The sequence below is a fragment of the Cyprinodon variegatus genome, unplaced genomic scaffold, assembly GCF_000732505.1.
Source record: "Cyprinodon variegatus isolate N-32 unplaced genomic scaffold, C_variegatus-1.0 Scaffold587, whole genome shotgun sequence".
Classification (NCBI taxonomy): Eukaryota; Metazoa; Chordata; class Actinopteri; order Cyprinodontiformes; family Cyprinodontidae; genus Cyprinodon; species Cyprinodon variegatus.
In genome coordinates, this window is record NW_015151040.1 from 44,192 (window position 1) to 64,446 (window position 20,255).

The window sequence follows — 20,255 nt, forward strand, 5'->3', positions numbered from 1 at the left end:
GCGACGCTATGACGCATGCGTGTAAGAAAAAAAATGCGGTTAGAGCTTAAAGATGGAAACGCGAAAATTTAACAGAGCTGTTTGAGATTTGCTGTTGTTTTTTTTAGCTCTACAAACTCAGCTTTAGTCTCCTCCATCGTTGTTCCCTAAAGCTGTCTGTTCAATCTTGATATTTGTTCACTTATTCTCTAACAAATGTCTTAGACCTTCAAAGATGAGCTGGATGTTTAACAACTCAAAATTTAGGGGTTTTAGAGTATAGAAAAGTCGCTACAGTTGGAAGTCCAACTTTTTTAGATTTTTATTAGTAATATGTACTGAAAACCTTACATCCTCTTCCTTTTGCTTCAGGATTATTCACTACTCACTGTTGTTCTGTCACATAAACCTTACCTATAACATACATTTGCTGTAGACAGGCCCTACAGAATGCAATAAAGAAACAGGAGACATTTTTTTAGAATTAAAAGACCAAACATTGAATTCATTTTAAGAGAAAAAAAGTGTTCAAATTCCTGAGTAGTTGAAGATACAGAAAAAGAGCAGAGAATTTATTGATATGATGAAAATAAACTCTCAAAGGTATCTTTTCTGTGGACTTGGGAGGCTTAAATACCAATAAAAAAATCTAAATTTAAGATGAAGTTTAAGACCAATGGTAGTGATCAGTGATGCTCTACTTTCTGCACCACATGCAGCTTTGGCCTCAGTGAATAGTACCTTGTTAATCTGAACCACAGGGGGAGCAATGATAGTTTTAGCTGAGCACACAGAGCTCTACATGCAGAAATGGGGGCTCTCTGTGTTTAGTAGAAAGGTAAGATAGAGGAGAGCTATTTCCTCCGACTGTTGTTAGCACTCTGTCCAATTGGTTGGTTCAGATGGACGAAGGAACTCTAAGGCCGGAGATTAGACCGCAGTGCTGAGGCGACACTCTGATTAAACACCGCTGGCTCAGGTAGGGGGATAGAGGGAGAATAAGAGAATAATGCTGGAGAAGGTGTGTAAGTTATGGACTCTGACTTGGGAAAACACAGGTACAGGAAAATATGGGGTGCAAAGAAAAAAGGAAATATGATTGGAAAAGGAAAAAAATGAAAGGAAAAGAAAGAACTGGGAAGTAACGCAAGGTCAATATAGAAAAATAAAAAGAAATGTAAAAAAAAAAAGAAGAAAGGATGGGAAATTAAAGAAACAAAGGAAAAGTGATAAGGGGAGTACTGAAAAGGAGGATCCAAAGGAAAGAAAAGAAACCAGAAAGTAATTTAAAGAAGAAAAAAGGAAAGTGAAGAACATAAAATTAAAGGAAAAAAAGGAAAGGAATCCTGTTTGGAAATGTGACATCTTGTTCTCATCATCTTCTTTCCGCATCTTCAAACACCTGCCACACAACTCCCACGCGTGTCTTCCTTCCTCCTCTCTTCTTTCTTTTCCTCCACACCTACACCTTTCCCCTTTCTTCTCTCTCATTACGCTCTCTATCTCTGCCGCTCAGCTCTGTTGTCAAATGAGCAAAGATACAATTATCCTGACACAGTGGCAGTCGAGAAAAGATGCATATTGTTCTTCAGATCCATCCTGATATTTCACACTTTTCATGATCCTTGGATGATGGATTCTTTCCTGTGACATTTAAAGCAGGCCACAGACAGCTACAGCTATTAAAACAAGTTTGATAGACACACCAGGGAAACATATTCACTGCTGCACTTTAACTAGACATCCTAAAAGAAGAAATTATAATTATCTGGCATCTGCTGCAGAAAAGCCACATATTTATGGTCATGGAAGTTAATACTATTAAAATCTGAGCGATTTAAAACAGATGACAAAGCTGTTGTGTTAGCATTGTCAGGACTCCCCAAACAAAGCAATGTTCCTCAAACCAGGGTACAAAGAATAACTGAAAAGACCCGAATGTAACATTTGGTGCAAATTAGATGTCATGCTGGTAACAGTTGGGTTCTTGTCTGGATGTATACTGAAGGAAATGCAAATTACCAAAAAGTCTGCAAAACTTTAACAGCAGGATGCAGAGCAAACTTCTGCCATCTCTTTAATGCATTTAATATGTTACCAGAAAACTGCTTTGGTTATATGATCGATGAGTTCTGATGAAATACATGCAAAGAAACAATACTGTGTAAAGCTACATCTGAAAAACTGATGTGGTGTTTCTTCTTACCTGCGCTGCTAATAAAAAGGCATGTGAGGACAGATTTATCATTTGAATACTACATATTTTATTAGCTGCTCTAGTAATAACATCTCCAGCTTGATATCCACGCTTGCATGTTGCCTGCATCCTCTGGAATAAATAACTCCCTGTTCAGTCACTGGGAGACATTTATTCCAAAATGGTTCTGTGTGATGCTGGCTGCTCCAGTTCAGGCTGAAATACAATCACAATTCATTATTTAAATGTTACACTTACTGTACACCATTGGGTGAACATTGCTAGGTCTTCATAAAGCATTAGAATATGAAGTTTTGATCTGAGAATGTCTTAAAATCTATCTGAACCCCTGTCTATTGTTTGGGTCTGTGGGACATGGATACCTTTTTATAAAAAGAAAATGTATGGAATAATTTTTTTTCTTGGTGCATTTTCTGTCAAAAGAAAATAAAAACAATGCATCAATCAGGAAAAAAATGTGATAAACACCCAGTGTGTACCACCCCAAGCAAATTTATGTTACATCCAGGATGTTTAGTGGTTTGGACCAGGCCATATATAGGTGTGAACACTCATTCTTTCCTTCTACCTCAACTCAATTCAACTCAAACTTTATTTATAAAGCACATTTAAAACAACCGGGATTTACCAAAGTGCTGGACAGGAATCACAGTTAAAGCTACAGTGTGTAATTTTCAGCGACATCTAACGTCCAGACTGCAGACCGCAGCAACATGAACATCTCCCCCCCACCGCTTCTCCCCCCCAACAGTACGGCGAGCGTTACGGGACAAAATGTCTTCCACGACGTCCGCATCACCTACCTTCTCAAGTGATGAGGTTTGTTTACATAGATAATTTTCATACTGCCATCTATTGTTCAGTACCGTCTCAGTTCATCTCTCTCAACTTGCCGTAGTTACTTTCGAGCGTAATGGGTGATCTCGCAATTGCTAGTTTGTTGGCTCTGCGCTGCCGTTGCGCAAAGATGTCTGCCTCCATGGCTGCGAGACCCGCTCCTATGTAATTATAAATAACGAATTCTAAGGCAACGCAAATATTAAGGTTAAGAGGCTGAGCTCGTAGATGATGATAAATAACATAGTTATGTATAATATATTACATTTCTGACTGTATATCCCTGTAATTATTACACACTGTAGCTTTAATGCCTCCAACTGAGTCTCCTGGAGTTTCTTATGTGCACCAGGTATAAAAAAGCTGCCGCTTTTCCTTCTTGTTACTTTAAAGATTTATTTTTCTCAGAAAATTTCCTGACAAGGCAACAAAAACGTCTGTTAGTGAAATTTGCTTTTTAAACAGCCAAAACTGGTTAGATAGACAGTTTAAGGGCATAGCCACTTTTAGGCCTTTCTGGAGATGTTTAATTGGCTTTAGATCCAGATTGTACAGTAGGTGGACTCACAGAAATCTCCTAAATCTCTACTTTGTCATATCAGCTGGGTACTTTATGTACATGTTGTATTAGACCATGGCTAAACACTGAATTGGAATCAACTTTAATGGCCAAGTTTGTGTGCACAAATAAGGATTTGAGCTCAGTTTTCTATTGCTCACAGCATAATAAAACGTACAAGCTACAGTCACACACTATAGTATGTACAAAGTTTGTCGATATACGCCATAGTCAGAATTCTAGTCCGGTATGGAGCTGGTTTTCTTAAGAAATCCCCCATATTGGGCTGTAGTTATAGTACCCTGTATGTTGTCTAGATGATCAGTTCCTGCCAAAGAACAACACCTCCACAGCTTGATGGTGCCACCACCATGCTCAACAGAAGGGATGTTTTCACAAAGGTCAAGAGTAGTGCACATGGGTATTACAGAGTTTTTTTTTGTTTCATCAGAGCAAAACTGAATCTTAAAGGCCTTACTGGTGAATTGCGTTTATCTTCTAGATGGTCTTCCTCTATGGAAATGTTAGAGCTACACTATGACTGTTGTTTTTTTTGTATCTCTGACCAAGTTTCTTTACTTGATTATTTTTTAGCAAAATAGGCTGATCCAGGAATTTCAAACTTCTTCTATTTCAAATTCTTAAGGCTGTAGTATTTTTGGCTGATTTAATGCTGCCTGAAATTAGTGTCATTTTTATCCTGCTGCAGATTTGTGCTTTGACAAAGAGGCTACAGACAATTCCTTCAACTTAATTGCTTGGTTGTTGCTCTAATAGCCACCATCATCTGTGAGACTTTACTCAGAAAACATTTTTCCTTTCAAACCATGTTCTGTCAGACAAACAACACAGGTTGCCTCCAGTTAATTTAAAACATGGATATTAACTTAGAGCAGTTAGAATTGGATGTACCACAATTTCTAGCTGTCAAACAAAATAACATGATTTCCCTCTAGGAACTAAAAGCATCCCTTACGGGGTGCCTCCACATGCCACCATGTTGAGTATTCCATAAAATGTTCTGGTAATAAAATATTTGGAGAAGACTATCATTATCTTTCTATGTCATCTGTATATGGCATATATGATATATACGAATTCAAAACCTTTCCATTATTGTTAATGTGAAAGTGCTGCATGTAAATGAAGACAGCCTTGATAATGACACAGACATGATTCAAATTACCTCAAATAATCGTAATTAAATGGTTATTTGCAACCGTAGCAGGCATGGGAGGAGATGAGGAGGTGTTACTGGTTGTCAGACAACATAAAACACCAGCAGAGAGTTTTGTCCAGTTTAGTCTGGAAAATTTTTAATTTTGATTAAAAAAATGTTCTCATCTGATAAATGGGAATACAGAAAGTAAGCATGAACTAATACTTGAATTCCAAGTCCAAATCCCCATTTACTAAAGGGGACATCTGTCCACCTATCCCTAGTATTTACCTCATACTTTGTATTAAAGCTGCACTTTATATCTCAGATTTATCCCCATCATATCATATTATAGAAAGTTTGGACAGCAGTTATTATTGGCTAGTTTATTCCATCTGTAATGAACTTATATTTGACAGAGTAATGGAATATTTAGCCAGTTGGACAGAGTTTTATGGCAGCTGATGCGAAAACTCACAAATGACTTTGCGAAACCCTAAAGCAAGGGTAACCAATTAAAAACCAGCTGGGTCCAAATAAAGAATATCAACAACCAGTAAAAGTCCAGAGACATTTTTAATTAATTATAATCTGTTACTTTAAACAGAATTTAACACTGAAATAAAATGAGGTGTTTATGCATCCATGTTATACATTGACTAGTTCAGTATTTAGACATATTCCTGATTCACATATTTTATAAAACACCTGAATAGACCGTTTGTTTTTGTTTTTTTTGTATTTTTTTTATGGCTTAATGAGAGCGGTGGGCTTTATGCTGCCCTGCAAGGCTTTAAACCTGGGTTTGAATGGAGACAAAGCCATTCTAAAGCACATATCAAGGTGCTCATTTTGACCCTGGATCCATATTTATTTTTGATTCTGTTCATGGTGGAGAATCCTGCTTCACAGCATCAGGTTGAGCCAAACATATTCAAAATGTTCAGGGTCATGTTTGAGCACGCCATTTCACTTTTCTGTCACCGGTTCATCACAGTTCTTTCCAGCAGTCCACACTTTCTTTCACTTTTTTTATCGTCTTCTCCTTCTTTCCCATTGCCCGGCTTGCCACAGGTTTGCCTGCTGTGTCTAAAAGTAGCAGCAGCAGCAACCCAGACTGACAGCAGCTCATTGGCTGATTTATTTCATGTGTAGCCTGGTGCCGGTCGCTTTGGAGTGCTTTACCGTACAAACAGGAGAAGCGGCGCAAATTAGAAACTGCTCTGGGACAACTTGCAGTAATTTATTAATGTTTCAGATCACGTTGGGATTTGCTAGCAGGTGGGTCCGGATCCGGACCGCAATCTGCTAATCCGTGACCTCTGCCCTAAAGGTTACAGAGTTCCAAGGCACAAATCAGTAAGAGAGCAAAAGAGAAAAAAAAGCATATAGCGAAAGTGAATTTGCTCATTGCAAATGTTTTGTATTGTGCATCACTACTTTGCAATTCTTTAAGTCTAATGGACTTATGTCGTCTCCTGACAAGTATCACATGTTGAAGCATGCAGTGAGCGGACTCTTTATCTAAGTAGAAATTAGTCTTGGGGACTTTCTTATGTTCTCTTTAGATTATTCCACAGATTCAGGTTTGGGAAATGAGAAGAAAGTTAACTTTCTAACTGTCTAACTGGTGAATCATATCTTTGTTGACTTGGATATTTGGATGTTTAGATTAGATTAGATTAGATGAGCTTTATTGATCTCACAGCGGAGAAATTCACTCGTCACATATTGGCAAAGAAGTTACAGAAGGTGCAAACAAGGAGGAAAAAGGTGCATTAAGAATAAGCAATATATATACAGTATATACAGTATATCAATGTGTATATGTTTGCTTTGTTTACTAACCAAATGCTCCTGGCAGAGCACCCGCATTGTTTTTAAGATGTCCTAGTGGTTGACATACCCATTCAACAAGGACGGAAAAGGGGGACAAGAGTTTAAATTACAGGAGGATTAGACTTTTCAGCCTCCCTGGAAAGGTCTATGGTAGAATCAGAGATGGAAGAGTCTGGCTGATTGTTGAACCTTGTCTTCAGGACAATCAGTGTGGTTTTCATCGCAGCTCTGGAACAGTGGACTAGCTCTTGTAGTATGCTTTAGGGTTCAATAGTGTATACCCAAATGGACCTGTAGACCTGGAGAAGGGATTTGACTTGTCCCTCGTGGTGCACTGAGGCAGACGCTCCAGGAGTAAGGAGTTAAGGGCCATCTACTAGAGGGTGAAGAATAGAAGGGGTCTGGTCTGTATTACCAAAGTAGACCTGTTTCCTTTGCATGTTGGACTCAGACAGGGCTTGGCTCTGTCACTGATGCTTTTCATGGCTTTTATGGACAGATTTTCTAGGTGCAGCTCAGGGGGTCTGGTTAGGAGAACAGTGGATTACGTCTCTGCTTTTTTGCAGATGACTTTGTTCCTGCCAAGCCATAAAGCATGTGCTGGGGCATTATTGAGATCAGCTTCTCTAAGTGTGAGTCCATGTGTCATGATTTTATCTAAAGCTCGGACCCACATGCAGTGAAACCAATTCAAAGAGACACAGATGAAAAATTTAACAGGTTTATTGAAGAGTAAGGCTCGGTGCGGAGTTGCTCAGAACTCAGCTCGACCGGAACTGGAAGGTGAAGGGAAGACAAGACGATTAGTTCAGGCTCAGTGATATGGAGAAGAGGCTCTGGTGGTTGACTCACCTTTCCAGAGAAGTTGTAGCATCTTTGACTCCAATCTGTGTGCTGTTTTCCAGTGTTATTCTGATTCGGTCGAGGGCGGAACAGGGTTTACCCAGAACTCGGATGGTTGTTGGTGAACGGAGAAACTGACTGCCACTCCGATTTCCTGCGGTACTTGAACGGGACGTAATGGAGATGATTCCCTTGCTCAGAGAGTTAACTCAACGTCCTCCTCAAGGAAGAAGGATCCAAACCTCCTGTTTGAATCCCCAGCTCGGTTTGAGGCTCAGTTGATTCCTTCCAGGGAGAAAAGGTCCGAAAAGATCCAGTTTGCAGGAAGACTTCCTGCCGAGAGGCAAAGACAAAAACGAAATTAGAACTCAGGTAGAACAAGAACTCAGTCTTACTCAGCAAAAACTCAGTTTGGCTAGAGTACCCAAAACTGGCAAACACTCTGGCGTCGAGGTAGTGGCAATCAGCAGCTTAAGAGCACTCCGCTAACGAGGCAACCATCATCAAGCGTGTGAGGAGGCGGACCAGAACCAGGCGCCTCCTGCTGGTGGAAGGGAGAACAACACAAAAAGACAAAAACACAGACTGGAGTCCTGACACCATGGTTCTCAAACAGGAAAAGGTGGCTTGGACTCTACAGATACGTTTGATTTTAAGATGGATAGTGATAATTTGATATCAGTTTAACTATTCGCCAATATATGCTATTTTTTGAGCCAAATCTGGAAGCTGACATTCTTTCTTTCTCAACTTACATGATAAATAAGAAACAATAATAAAAAATGTTACACACAAGTCTCTAGTTTTACAACAACAAAAAAAGGCTCAAGTTTTACTTTTTCAGATTCCGATTTTTTTATATTCAATTTCAAACTGCTGTTCCTCTCTTTGTGGAGGCAGGGCTTTGATAACATGGGGTATGGAATAACGGCTGAGAGTTTAGGTGCCTGAACAAAATATTCACAGCCATTTCATTCAGGCATCATAGGCTGGAAATGTCTTAGAAGCATAATAAATAAAAAAATGTCTCCATGTGATTGGTTTAAAAAATGCTTTAGCATTAACATTTTGTCCTTTTCTTTTTTTAAATCTAAAAATATTGTTCAGATTAAAAAAAAAAACTTATTATGTATCTTCAGTTTAAATAAAATAAGTTTTTAAACAAACTTTATGAATCCAACTTAGCTCAACAGAACATTTAGAGAAGCGACAAAGCAAGCACTGCACATGATCTCAATGCATGGCAATGCACTAATGAATCAACCAACGCGTGCATGTAACAACTGATACTGCTACCAAAAATAACCTGCTAACATCGGCTAAAAATACCGCCTGGACCATTGAGCAAGGAATATGTCTCTCAGCTGACCCTCTGGGAAAAGTCTGGGCATCTTTGCTGAAACTGCTGCCCCTGCGACAGGTATGAGTCCTAGTGTTTCAGAGAATATATCCCACCATGCAGTCTGGCAAAGTTTTGCATCCTGTTAAAAGGAAAACATCTGAAAATCACAAATTTTACCCATTTATAACAGTGGGCATGTGGAGCTTTTTCACATAATCTTTTATTAACTCCAGACACTCCTGCATTTGTTGCAGATAAGGCCCATCTCATCCCATCTAGGGCTCAAATTAAAGTCTCTGAAAACTTTAACAAACTTTAGATGTTTAAGTTTGTGATGACAGGACAAAAAAAAGGACCTTTGCTGGCATCTCTGTGAATAAAAACAATTCCCTCTTAAATGCTGCCGTGACTCTAGATTTCAACAACAGTCTGCTATAGGCTTCTCTAGGACCCATTACCCGACTGTTCAAAAGTTACAAATGTTCTTTAGTTTAATGGCCTCTTTTCTTATAATCTGCATGTTGAAGAACTTTGTTTGAAAAGCTTACATAACTTTCCATTAAAAACAGAGAAAATCAGCTAACAGTGAAATAAATTGAAATTGACCGAAGTCATAAATAAAAATGATGAAAAATGGAAATAGTGACATTGATTTTAAATCTGAATGTATATAAAACAAGTAAACATGCCTGATGCAGCTCCTGAGCTAACATTTTGTTGAGCAACACTTTGAGGAAATCACTGAAATTAGCTGTTCTATGTAATGCTCCTGAGATGTGCAGTCAGACTTCTGCAGGTGTTGACAAGTATGTTGGTGCACTGTTCATGAGCAAGATCCTTTAATTCTTGTGGGACATGTTTTTTTTTTCTTCTTTTTTGATGTTAGTTACAGTTAGAGAACCAGGACTACACTGAAAAACAGGCTATTCTTGAACATCGGTAAACAAAGGTGTTGATGGCAGCTGCACAGCCGACACCCCTCTCTCGGATGATGTCACAGCCAAACAATAACAGACCAGATGCAGCTACTATAAGATCGAGCAGAGAGATTAAACAAAAAAATACAGCAGAATGGGAAAATATAGATAGAATGAAGCAGAAAAAATGTAAAGCGGTCCCTATGTCCTCCAGCAGTCTGATGCTTGGTTTATACTCGTTGAACAGGGCAAGAAGATGTGGGCACCAAAAGTGATGCAGTCTGCCATCCTCACCCGGAGCACAGACCTTGCGCACACCCTCCGCGCTGGGCTGTGCACATCCTTACGGTTTGAAGTCACAAATACTGCAGAATGGGAGAATAGAGATAGAATGAAAGAGAATGATATAAAGGGGTCCCTATGTCCTCCAGAAGTCGAATCCTAAAGCAGCATAACTATAGAGATAACTCAGGATGACATGGGCTATTCTAACTATTACCTTTATTAAAAAGGAAAGTTTTAAGCCTAGCATTAAAAGTAGACAGGGATTCTACCTTACTGACTAAACGGGTCGTTTTTCCATTTTATAATTATTGATTTTATAGAAGTTTGGTGGAAAAGGACAAAAGGCAAATTTAAATTAACAACAGAAATATTCAAAAGATAAAGAAGCCAAGCAATTCAGTCTGAAGCAAAATAAGGAGAAAACAGTCCTCATGGAGAGCACAGCCGTCTTGGCTGAGACGGACAAGTGAGAAACGCATGAAAACACAGTGTCATGGTAGACAGATGGCATGAATTGACAGAGATCAGACTTGTTTGCTTGGTATTTTGCTGCATCTCTGCGTTTTTTGTTGTTTATTTATGACATATTATGCTGCCAGAAGAAATTATGTGGCAGGGGGCGATGAGCAAAACGAGGGGGTATGTTTTTTGTATGCTCATTTTGCTTTCACACTCGTTAGTGTTTCAGGTTCCTCTGCCTGCTGGCATGTTCAGCTCAGCTCTGACTCACTGCGGCTCCAAAGCATGTTTGTTGGTTCTACAGTGGGGAGAATGTGAAAAAAAAAATGAAATAGCCATATGAATCAACAGTTGTGTGACAAACAGATCTACTCTCCAATCCTTTTCTTGCACTGATCTACAGTAAGCAATAAAAAGTAATGTTAATGTTGTGAGGAGTTGTGCTGTTGATGCATGTGTAAACATGACACAGTCATCCTTAAACATGCTAAAGCAGAAGCAGGAGCTTCAGGCAGGGTGTCTGGTCATACTGTTCCTGTGCTGGATGGAAATCAAGACCACTCTCCTCCTTCCTTCAGCACTGGGGAATATTCGTCTTCCAGTTCTGCAGCTTTTTAACCTTTTGAATATTTCAGAAAGGTTAGATAATGTTGTAATTAAGCTCTTCTTTGTGTCTGCAGATTCCAGTGAGACCGTGGCACCTCCCTGCGTGCATGAGTGTAAGGGTGTGAGTGTGTGTGTGTGTGAGAGCAAGTGAGCGCCAGCGCTCCCACATGGCCTCCATGCAGGACGGGCTGAACTTCACGGCTCCTCCCTACGGCAAGGTCCTGCTGCTGGGCGCTATCGCTGCTGCCTCAGCCTTTGTTGTTACCATCCTTATAGTGGTGCTCTGTGTGGGCTGCCAGAGGTGAGAGCAACACTGCATGCGCCACCGAACATCTTTCTGCATTTGAACTTTTGAGGGTATATTCTCTTTTTTGCAAAAAAAAAAAAAAAAAAAAAGTACAGATGGTGGGAAAAGTTGTCAAAATCCTGAAAAGATGTAGTTGTAGTGACTTTTTAAAATAATATATCTAGAGTGTTTAAAAATTAGGATTTTTTTTTATCTTTTCTTTTATTTATCACTGAAAATATTTTAGAAGAAAAAATTTATTTTTTAAACAATGATTTCACATATTAGCGAAACCCAAAAGGGTTCAATGTCAAATCATGACTAAATGTGATAAGTAGCGTTGGTTCGGTTTAAAGCAGCCACAGGCAGGCCAGATAGCTCTAACAATTTCAGAATAAGAAGTCACCCAAACAGAACCTTTCTAACGATGTGAAGTTGGCTTGCAGGCCTCAAGGACGCAACATATTATGCCTCAAACTAAATAATTCGAGGAAAAAAAAAAAAAAAAACTTCCTAATGGAGGTCTATTAGCATGGAAAGACTGTCAAAGCTGTATAAGGATCTGGAACTCCAGTAAACTAAACTACTAATTTGCATACATACAATCCTACCCCATGCTAGTACAGGGGAACCATTTAAGACAATGTTTATAAATGTTGTCAGACTGAACCCTCACAGGAATAGAAAGCCAACTCCATACAAAAAGACAGAGATTTAAACCCAGGAGAGAAAGGGGAAAGTGAAACCACTTGAAAAATTGTTCAGTCCAGAAATGAAAAACAAGATGGATTTATCAGTCAAGACTTGTTCTCCGTTTTACAGCCAAGCGCAGCTGTGGAGGTTGATGAGTGACGCTATGCAAGCAATTTAAATAAGTCCATCGTTTATTAAAAAAGCACAAAATTTATTTATTAAATATATAAATAACTATTTAGTGGTGTTGCACCGATACCGATACCAGTATCGGACGGGGCCTCGATAACGCCCTAAAATGGTGGTATCGATATCGGCGAGTACCAACAAATAGGGCACCGATACCATTCTGAGAGCCCTAAGTTTATTCAACTATTGTCACCCAATCCTGGTAGGCAATAAAAAGTTCTACTGGATTCACTTTGTATTAGATTTTTTTCCTGCTTCACAAAGGTAGGCAGCAGCTTGACAAAGCCATGATGGCAATTATTTTACATTATTATGGTATCGGCTGATACTGCATAGCCAGGTATCGGGTATAATAATCGGGGCCAAAAAATGGCATCGGCGCAACACTACTATTTAGTACTAGTTGAATATATTTAGTTCATTTTAAGAAGTGAATATATTTATTTCATGATTTAATAAATCCTTTCATGTTCCGGCGCTGAAACACACCATTAATTAATTTAAACTGTCACAAATCCATCAAAGTAGAAGAGGCGGGACTATGAGGCGCTTCCCTAGAACCCCCTAAAATCTGATTGGGTGCTTCTCACTGACCAAAATACGAAATCTTCTTTCTCATTTTCTTTTACTCTAATGTAAACACTTGGGTGAGCAATTGGGTAAGCAACTCCAGCCTCTATATATATTGTTTGATCTCTAAAAAGTTAATAAGACAAAGTGAGCTGGTGTTAGCTAGTGGGCGGGGCTAACTTTGAATCTGCTGAAGGTTCTGGCAGCTTATTAGATTTACTTTAGACCAAATTATGGATATAGAGGCTGCATTTGTTCACTCATTGTGCTGTTAATAAATTTAAACACCTTTCTGAAGTAATTTAAGCCTTTTCCAGAGATAATATCGACTTTAGAGTAACAGAAAATCAGGAAGAATTTGTTATCTTGTGTCAGGTTCATAAAATGTAGGTTTTTTCTTAAGAAAAACTGAAATACATGATTTATCGATACAATTCCTGCAGGAGGGAGAGACAGTTGAACCCCAGACTCAAACGCACGTCTCCCACTGGACCTCCTCTGCAGAGCATTTATTAACAGAACATGACGCATTGTTACAAACAGAGTATTGTTCTGACAGAACTGATCAGTTCATGAAGACAGAATGCTCCATCAGAATGACAAGGCAGGATGGTCTCCTGACTGGATCATGAGACAGGAGTGGAGCATCCCCTTTCAAAAATGTTTTATAAGCACACATTAATTTTATAATCATCATTGAATAAACCTGACATCTTGCCTAAATAGAAGCAACCAATCAGATATCAGGGATTCTGTGGGAGCAGCCTTAGTCCCGCCTCCTTGACCTTGATGGTTGTGTGACAGTTTGAATTAATTAATGAAATGCTTCAGGCACATCTAATAATTTATTGAATCATAAAATAATAATTTTTACTTCATTAAAACAAATTACTAAATTTGACTGAGGCCTGTATCATTAATCATATATTTATTAAATAAATTCTGTATTTACTCCCAATTTTGATAAATTAATAACAAATCTAGATGATAACTTTATCATAGATATTTATTTATTGAATTGTGGCATATATCAGTCTCCATAGTGGAGATTCATTATTTGAAATAATTTGTAAGGATCTTAAATCGGTTTTAGAAAATAAGGCTTTCACAAAACTAAACTTCTCACAAAAAATAATATTTGAGCTTTATTCTGATGATCCAAGTTAAATCCTTCTAAGTTTGCCCTTTAAGTTTATGATTATTTAATATTTGTTTTATTATTACGATATTTAACCTAAGTGGTATGAGGTGGTAATGATGGAATAATAAGAAATAGAAAAAAAAAAAAACAGAGTAAAGAAGATGCAAGTTAGGGTGTGTTTGAGTCACCTGCCAGGGCTATAGTTAACTAACGTAAAAAGAAAAATAAAGTAATACTGATTTAAAGGAATATTTTTTGTTAACTAAAAAGAAAACCTCCAGAACATGTTCCTCTTATGCTCCTGCATGCCTACTGAATACACATTAGGCATGTCATGCCAAAGGAGGGAAAAAGTGAAAATTAAAACAAATATTGCTGTGGAGGGCAGCCGAGCATGTCCGGTTATTATTCATGGAGAATCAAGTCAGGTTAACGCAAAAACAAACAAAGCTGCTCAGAAAAGTTCTGCTTACCAGACTGATAATGAAGTAGAGCTGTATCATTCATGTGAGAACACGTTTCTTAAAATCTTTTCCTTTGCTGCTGTTTAATTTATTACAAGTCCAGAAATATTAACTATTTATCGTTTTACAAATCCTAACTTTCTCTGTCAAAGTTTAATTTATTTCTTTGTACTGTAAATCAAATATCACTTTACTCAACGACAGAAATATTTTTGTGAGTTAACAGTCATTTCGTCTTTGCACATGCATTCAGTTCTTGGCTTTAATGCACCACAAGCAGGCAGATGTGCAAACACGAATCAGTGTTGTTCCCTTATATGCAGTCACACAATGACTCAGCTTTGTCCAAAAAGTGACTCAGGCACAAACGCTGCACACTATCAGTGCATCAGGTTTGCATCCTATATGACGGCCTGCTGTGTGTTTTATCGCAGGAAGGGGAAGACACACAATGTCCCCGGTGAAGGTGGAAAACACCGCCTCATGGACGTGGTAGGTATCAAGAAATCAAACATGTTAATATCTTGATTTGACCTAAACCAACCATCGAAGTGTATCACAAAAAATATGGACAATTTGCATCCATCATTTCTTTATTGTTGCAAATAAATGCTTCTCACTAAAAGCATTTTGTCTTTAAAAGGTGCCACAGTTGTGAAAAAAATGCATTTCTCAGCTTAACCTCACAGTTGGGTATGTTGGTTGTACGCATAAAACAAATTAGCTAGATCCTTTCTTTTAACTCCTAGCAGCTTATTTAGCTATTTTCTACTTTTGGATTTAATGAAATAAAAAAATAAAAAAAGACATGTTGACCATTTAGAAAAATGATTAACAGGGACAAACAGGGAAATCCGTATTGCTTCATTTGCATCTTATTACTGTAGGTAGAATCTTGACTAATTGCTGGACAAAATGCTGCAAATAGCTCTGCGCTGGTTGTGCTTTAACTCTTGGCAGCCTTCCAAGCCTGGTTCTGATTAGTTTGTTCTGAGTTTTCTGGGCCGAGCTGATAGCTTCTCCAAACCTTTATCTGTAGAGGGCTGCCTCAGTGCTGACAGGGTTGGGGGGACGGTATTGTGGTGTGATGTTCCTGTGATATTATATTCGCTGCCTGTCTAAAGTCTCAATTGAAGCTTTGATTTTTAAGGTAGCAGCATCCAAGCTCTAACATGGTGCTACCTTTGGACATCTGACCATCAGTACTTCGGGTTCCACATGTTCAGAACAAGATGAAGCTGTTGAGTTTTTCATCATTGTAATAAAGGTCCTTAAATTCCTTTTTAACAACCCGAGTAAAGATTAAACAAACTCGGTCGTAAAAAAATATATGTTCTTTATTAAACAAAAAAATTATTTTCCTCTCTTTCTACAACACTGATGGATTAAGGTAGACAATATAATATTTGAACTCAAACCCGCACTTCCAGAGGTACAGTAAGGTTTCACAGCAATAAGGTGAAAAACAACCACTGAACACTGCAAACGATCAGATATAATATTGTCTACCAGCTCACAGTATGCTTGGCGGAGTGACCAAGGAAAAAAAAAAAACAAATCAATGGAAAAAAGATAAGAAAAAAACAAAAAGTTAGTCCTCCCTCACAAGCGAACAATGGGACCAAAGACACCAAATAGGGGCGGACTAACTAAGAAAAACAAAACATGAACCGAAGGACAGCAGGAGCAACAAAAAATATCTCTGTAAACAAACAGAAAACACCCAAAAAAAATGCAATCAATGTATAGTTTTAATTACTACCTTAAAATCTCTAAAAAATACCTGCGTATCGTGTACATCGCCCTCATCTGCCCGCATACACAGCCTGGTCTAAAAAACCTGCAGGGCCTCCTAATCAAGGAAACAAAAACGGTTAAAATATACATTTGTCCTAATAAAAATCCAATATAACCCCCACTCTTTAAAAACACTCACCCACATTCTTGACGAATGTATAACATGCGTGGAAACAAGAGGCGTCCTGGCATCCCACGGACACCTTCCAAGAAATGCTCACAGCTTCCGCTTTTATACTGCCTGGACAACGCCCACCATACCACCTGTAACACCTTGAAGGATTTTGTGATTTTGAAAAAAAAAACCTTCAAGGTCCTGGTTGGTTTGTGCACAGCCTTAAATCATCACCTCCCTTAAATGTCCTTGTTCACGTTTTATCATTTTTGGTTTGTGTGTTTTTTTCCCTTGTAGTGAACATGTGCCTAAACAGCAGTGGAGTTTTCATTGTTTTTTCAGGTGAATTGAGGAACCATGTTGTCATGGAGTCATTGTGATCTAGTGCCATGTAGCGGTTCCCAAACTTTTCTTGCTGGGCCACTTTTTGTTCACAAAGAAGTTTACGGGCCGCCTAAATCTTTAATGTGGTCTCAACCTTTTCAACAATTAAATAGAGGAAAGTCAAAAGCAGTAAATTAAAAAATTGCAATAAAATAAACTACAGTCTGTTTAAAAAGTGCTTAACTAGACTTATATCAAAATTATTTGTTAACTGTTTATTGTAGTGTGTAACAGAATACACTGGAAAAAATCTAAATCTAGATAAGTCGTTATTTCTTAAAATAAGTGCAATTTTTCTTGGATTGAGGAGGAAAAAGATCCACTTTGCCAATAAAACAAGACAAATTACATTAAAAATAAGAAAACATGTTCGCATCGTCTTATTTCAAGTGCATTTTATCTAAATATCTTATTTTAAGAGTAAAAGCATTCATTCCATTGGCAAACTATCTCACTTACCTACTCGAATTAAGGGTAAATGCATGTAATTTGAAAAATTTTGACGTATTTCTAGATTGTTTTTCCAGTGTATAACACAGACACACACACACGCATGTTTGTTCTGCTATATGTAGTGAGGACCATGTGTTAACTCCCATTGTCTTCCATTAATTTTCAATCATTTTCAACCCATTCTGTGCCCTAACCCTAAAACTAACCATTAGCAAAATAGCTTGTGAGGACCAGCAAAATGTCCTTACTTTACAACACCCGGTCCTCATTGTCATGGTAAAATAAGAGAAAATAAATGTAAACACGCCTCTCAAACTAGGTCATGTATTTAATTCATTTCTGCCACACCCATGCAGGGTCATGGTTTGCATAGGGACCATAGGGACATGTCCCTAACAAAATTTTGTGAATAAAATGCTTATAATTTACAATCCAGCGTTGTTGCAGCAGTCGCTTCTTTTCTCACAACTTGTATATTGAAGTCGATATTTTAAATGCTCAGTGTTAGTTCCTGTTATAGTTCCCACACCCACTCTATTTGCAGTCCCTTCAATATGTTATTTTGCTTTTTTTTTTTACAATACAGAAAATTTCGGTATATCAGATAAAAAAAACAACATAAGAGTGGGTTTTACCTCTGTATATTACCTGTAGAAAACACCGGATAAATACAACAGACATATTTAGACTATATTTGGTTAAAAAGGCACATATTTACCCTCGTCTTAGTCCCTGGTAAGTCCAAATGTAACCTTATTCAGAGTGTAAGGTTGTCTCAATTTTACACACTGCCAATGGAACAAGAAAATTTACATTTAAAATAAGGAAACAAAATTGCATTGTCTTATTTCAAGTGTATATTATCTAATTATCTTATTTTAAGAGTAAAAATACTCTTTCCTTTGGCAAACTCTTTCATTTACCTTCTCAAATTAAGGGCAAATACACTTAATTTAGGACATTTTTACTTATTTCTAGATCATTTTTCCGAGCCACTGATGCTTCAAACATTGATAAACAGCATCGTTTGTGTATTCCTTATAACATTTGTATAAATGTAGCAAAAAAATGCTGTTTTCTCTTTAAACGAAATGTGCCCTGATGCTTATGTAGAGCATAAAAAAAAAAAAAATAGGAGCATGCATAATTCGTAGGACCAATGACATCAAACCAATTCAACTTAAGACCAATAGTGTCCCTACCAAAGTTGAGATCCAACCTACGCCCTTGTACAGGGTGCAACCGGCAATTTAGAAACCATTCTAAGCTGTAGGAGTAGTTAAATGCCTCTCCTGAGAAAACTGGTCCTGGAAAGTCCTTGAAAGGTCCTGATATTTGAAGTTAAGCAGGGTTTGTGAAAGCTGAGTGCATTCTTTTTACAAATGTGGTGCAATGTAGTGGAAATCTAAAGGTAGTTTCATGGTATAAATGTTACAAAATAAAATAATCAACCCAACAAAAGTGTCATTATTTTGTCTTTAATTTAATCTGACTTGTTTAAACACAAAGCAAGATAGTCATGTAATAACCATTAACAATCATCTAAGTCACTTCCTTATTAATACATGTGTGCGTTTTCAGGGTATACTCAAACAGTCAAAGCTGCGGTCCATCAGTAAATCTGATACCGAGATGAACAAGATGAACTGCAATGGCAAAAGTGAGTGCTTCCTTTGCATTTAAGTCTTGTTGTGTGCTCCTGTAAAGTGTACCTCGTGGTTGTCATGGAGAAACTGCTGTTGTTCTTTTCACTGCATGACAAAATAATTTCTGTGTCATTCAAGTTGATTTTTGGGACATGAACGCAAAGCATCGGGGTATGATCTGTAAGTATGATTTACTTGTAAGCATAAAAAAAAAAGCAAAGCTTGAGTTTGAAGGTCATTGCAGTGTTTACTGGACACATTAATATATGTTCGGGACCAAATTATCTCAAAATGAGATCAAATCTGAGGAAATAAGATGAGAAATTAAACCGCAAACAGAATTCACATCATATTGAAGATTTAGCTTTATTTAATTAAGTCTTTTCAAAAACCTAATTTATGAGCATGGATCTCTTTCTCTAAGAGACACCAATCAGAGTGCCAAGACGACTCCTGGAGCGCCTTCACTCAGAGTCACCAGAGAGCTGCGTTTCTGGGCACGGAGACAGTCACCCAGGAGGTTTTGAAAAATAGAAACATATGTCCTGCCTCATACTTGTCCCGCTTCCACTGCAATGTGTTGAAGCCAGTTTGGATCCAAAACCTCAAACATCTATGTCAGTTCCCAATTCCCTGTCACTTTCAGATTTTCCTTCGTCCCACGTTCAGAAACTCTTAGTTAAATGAGGGATGTGAATTCTGTTTCCTGAAGGGCATCAGCTGTAGAGGGAGTATAACAGCAGGCAGTTGCCATGCAGAGGCATAAAATAAGATACGTCCAGCCAGCATGGACCTTCTGCTGCTGCCCAGCCGCTGGTCTAACTCTGACCTTCGTTCTCAAGGCAGGCAGCTTCCCCAGATCCCCTCTGGGACTGGAGAGGACAGCGAGCACACTTATTCAGAAGTGGGCCAACGTTCCTCCACTACACGTACTGACGATGCCCTCTACGCCATGGTAGGCAGGGCCGGGCAGACGGACACTCCGGCCCCTCCGGCCGTTCCAGCCAACACCCCGGCGCCCCCTGACCCAGATGGCGAGGTGGACGGAGGGCTCCCTGAACCCGAGGCGCCGGTCATGTCTCCCCCGCACCCTCCAGAGACGGCGGAGTACGCCTGCGTCAGGAAACTGAGGAAGGCTGAAAAGGCGCCTCAGAAGAGGGACAGTGGGACGGATATGGCGGAGCCACCAGCGCCGCCTCTACGCCACGGGCCGCCTTCGCATCCCGCCCCTCCACCGCCACACCCCCACAGCACAAAGTTGCCTCGTAGAAACATTGAGGCCTTCAATGTCCCATCATTTCCAAAGGTTCGTACAATTTAATATTTTGTCATATCTTTTTAGTCTGTATTTGGAAAACAGACATTTATAAAGTTAAAAACTGCAGATATCTTAAGATGCCTTCCTGCAGACAACAATACAAAAGTTACCAAACGTACCTCACAAAAGTAAACCCAGCCTTTATATTTTTATGTA

The 20,255-nt window shown here is 38.6% G+C and overlaps 1 protein-coding gene across 3 annotated transcripts in view; it reads left to right on the plus strand.

The window, feature by feature from the left end:
* The window catches only part of LOC107095959 (uncharacterized protein C6orf132 homolog), a 37,208-nt gene that overhangs the window by 8,780 nt on the left and 8,173 nt on the right, over nt 1-20,255 (plus strand). The window contains exons 2-6 of one of the 3 annotated variants that reach the window (XM_015392357.1): nt 11,118-11,344; nt 14,821-14,878; nt 18,717-18,795; nt 18,920-18,961; nt 19,624-20,087. In XM_015392357.1, the coding sequence (XP_015247843.1) occupies nt 11,211-11,344; nt 14,821-14,878; nt 18,717-18,795; nt 18,920-18,961; nt 19,624-20,087 (777 nt within the window). In that variant the 5' untranslated portion in view covers nt 11,118-11,210. The remainder of the gene's footprint in view (nt 1-11,117; nt 11,345-14,820; nt 14,879-18,716; nt 18,796-18,919; nt 18,962-19,623; nt 20,088-20,255) is intronic. The other 2 variants (XM_015392358.1, XM_015392359.1) reach the window with 2 other exon arrangements.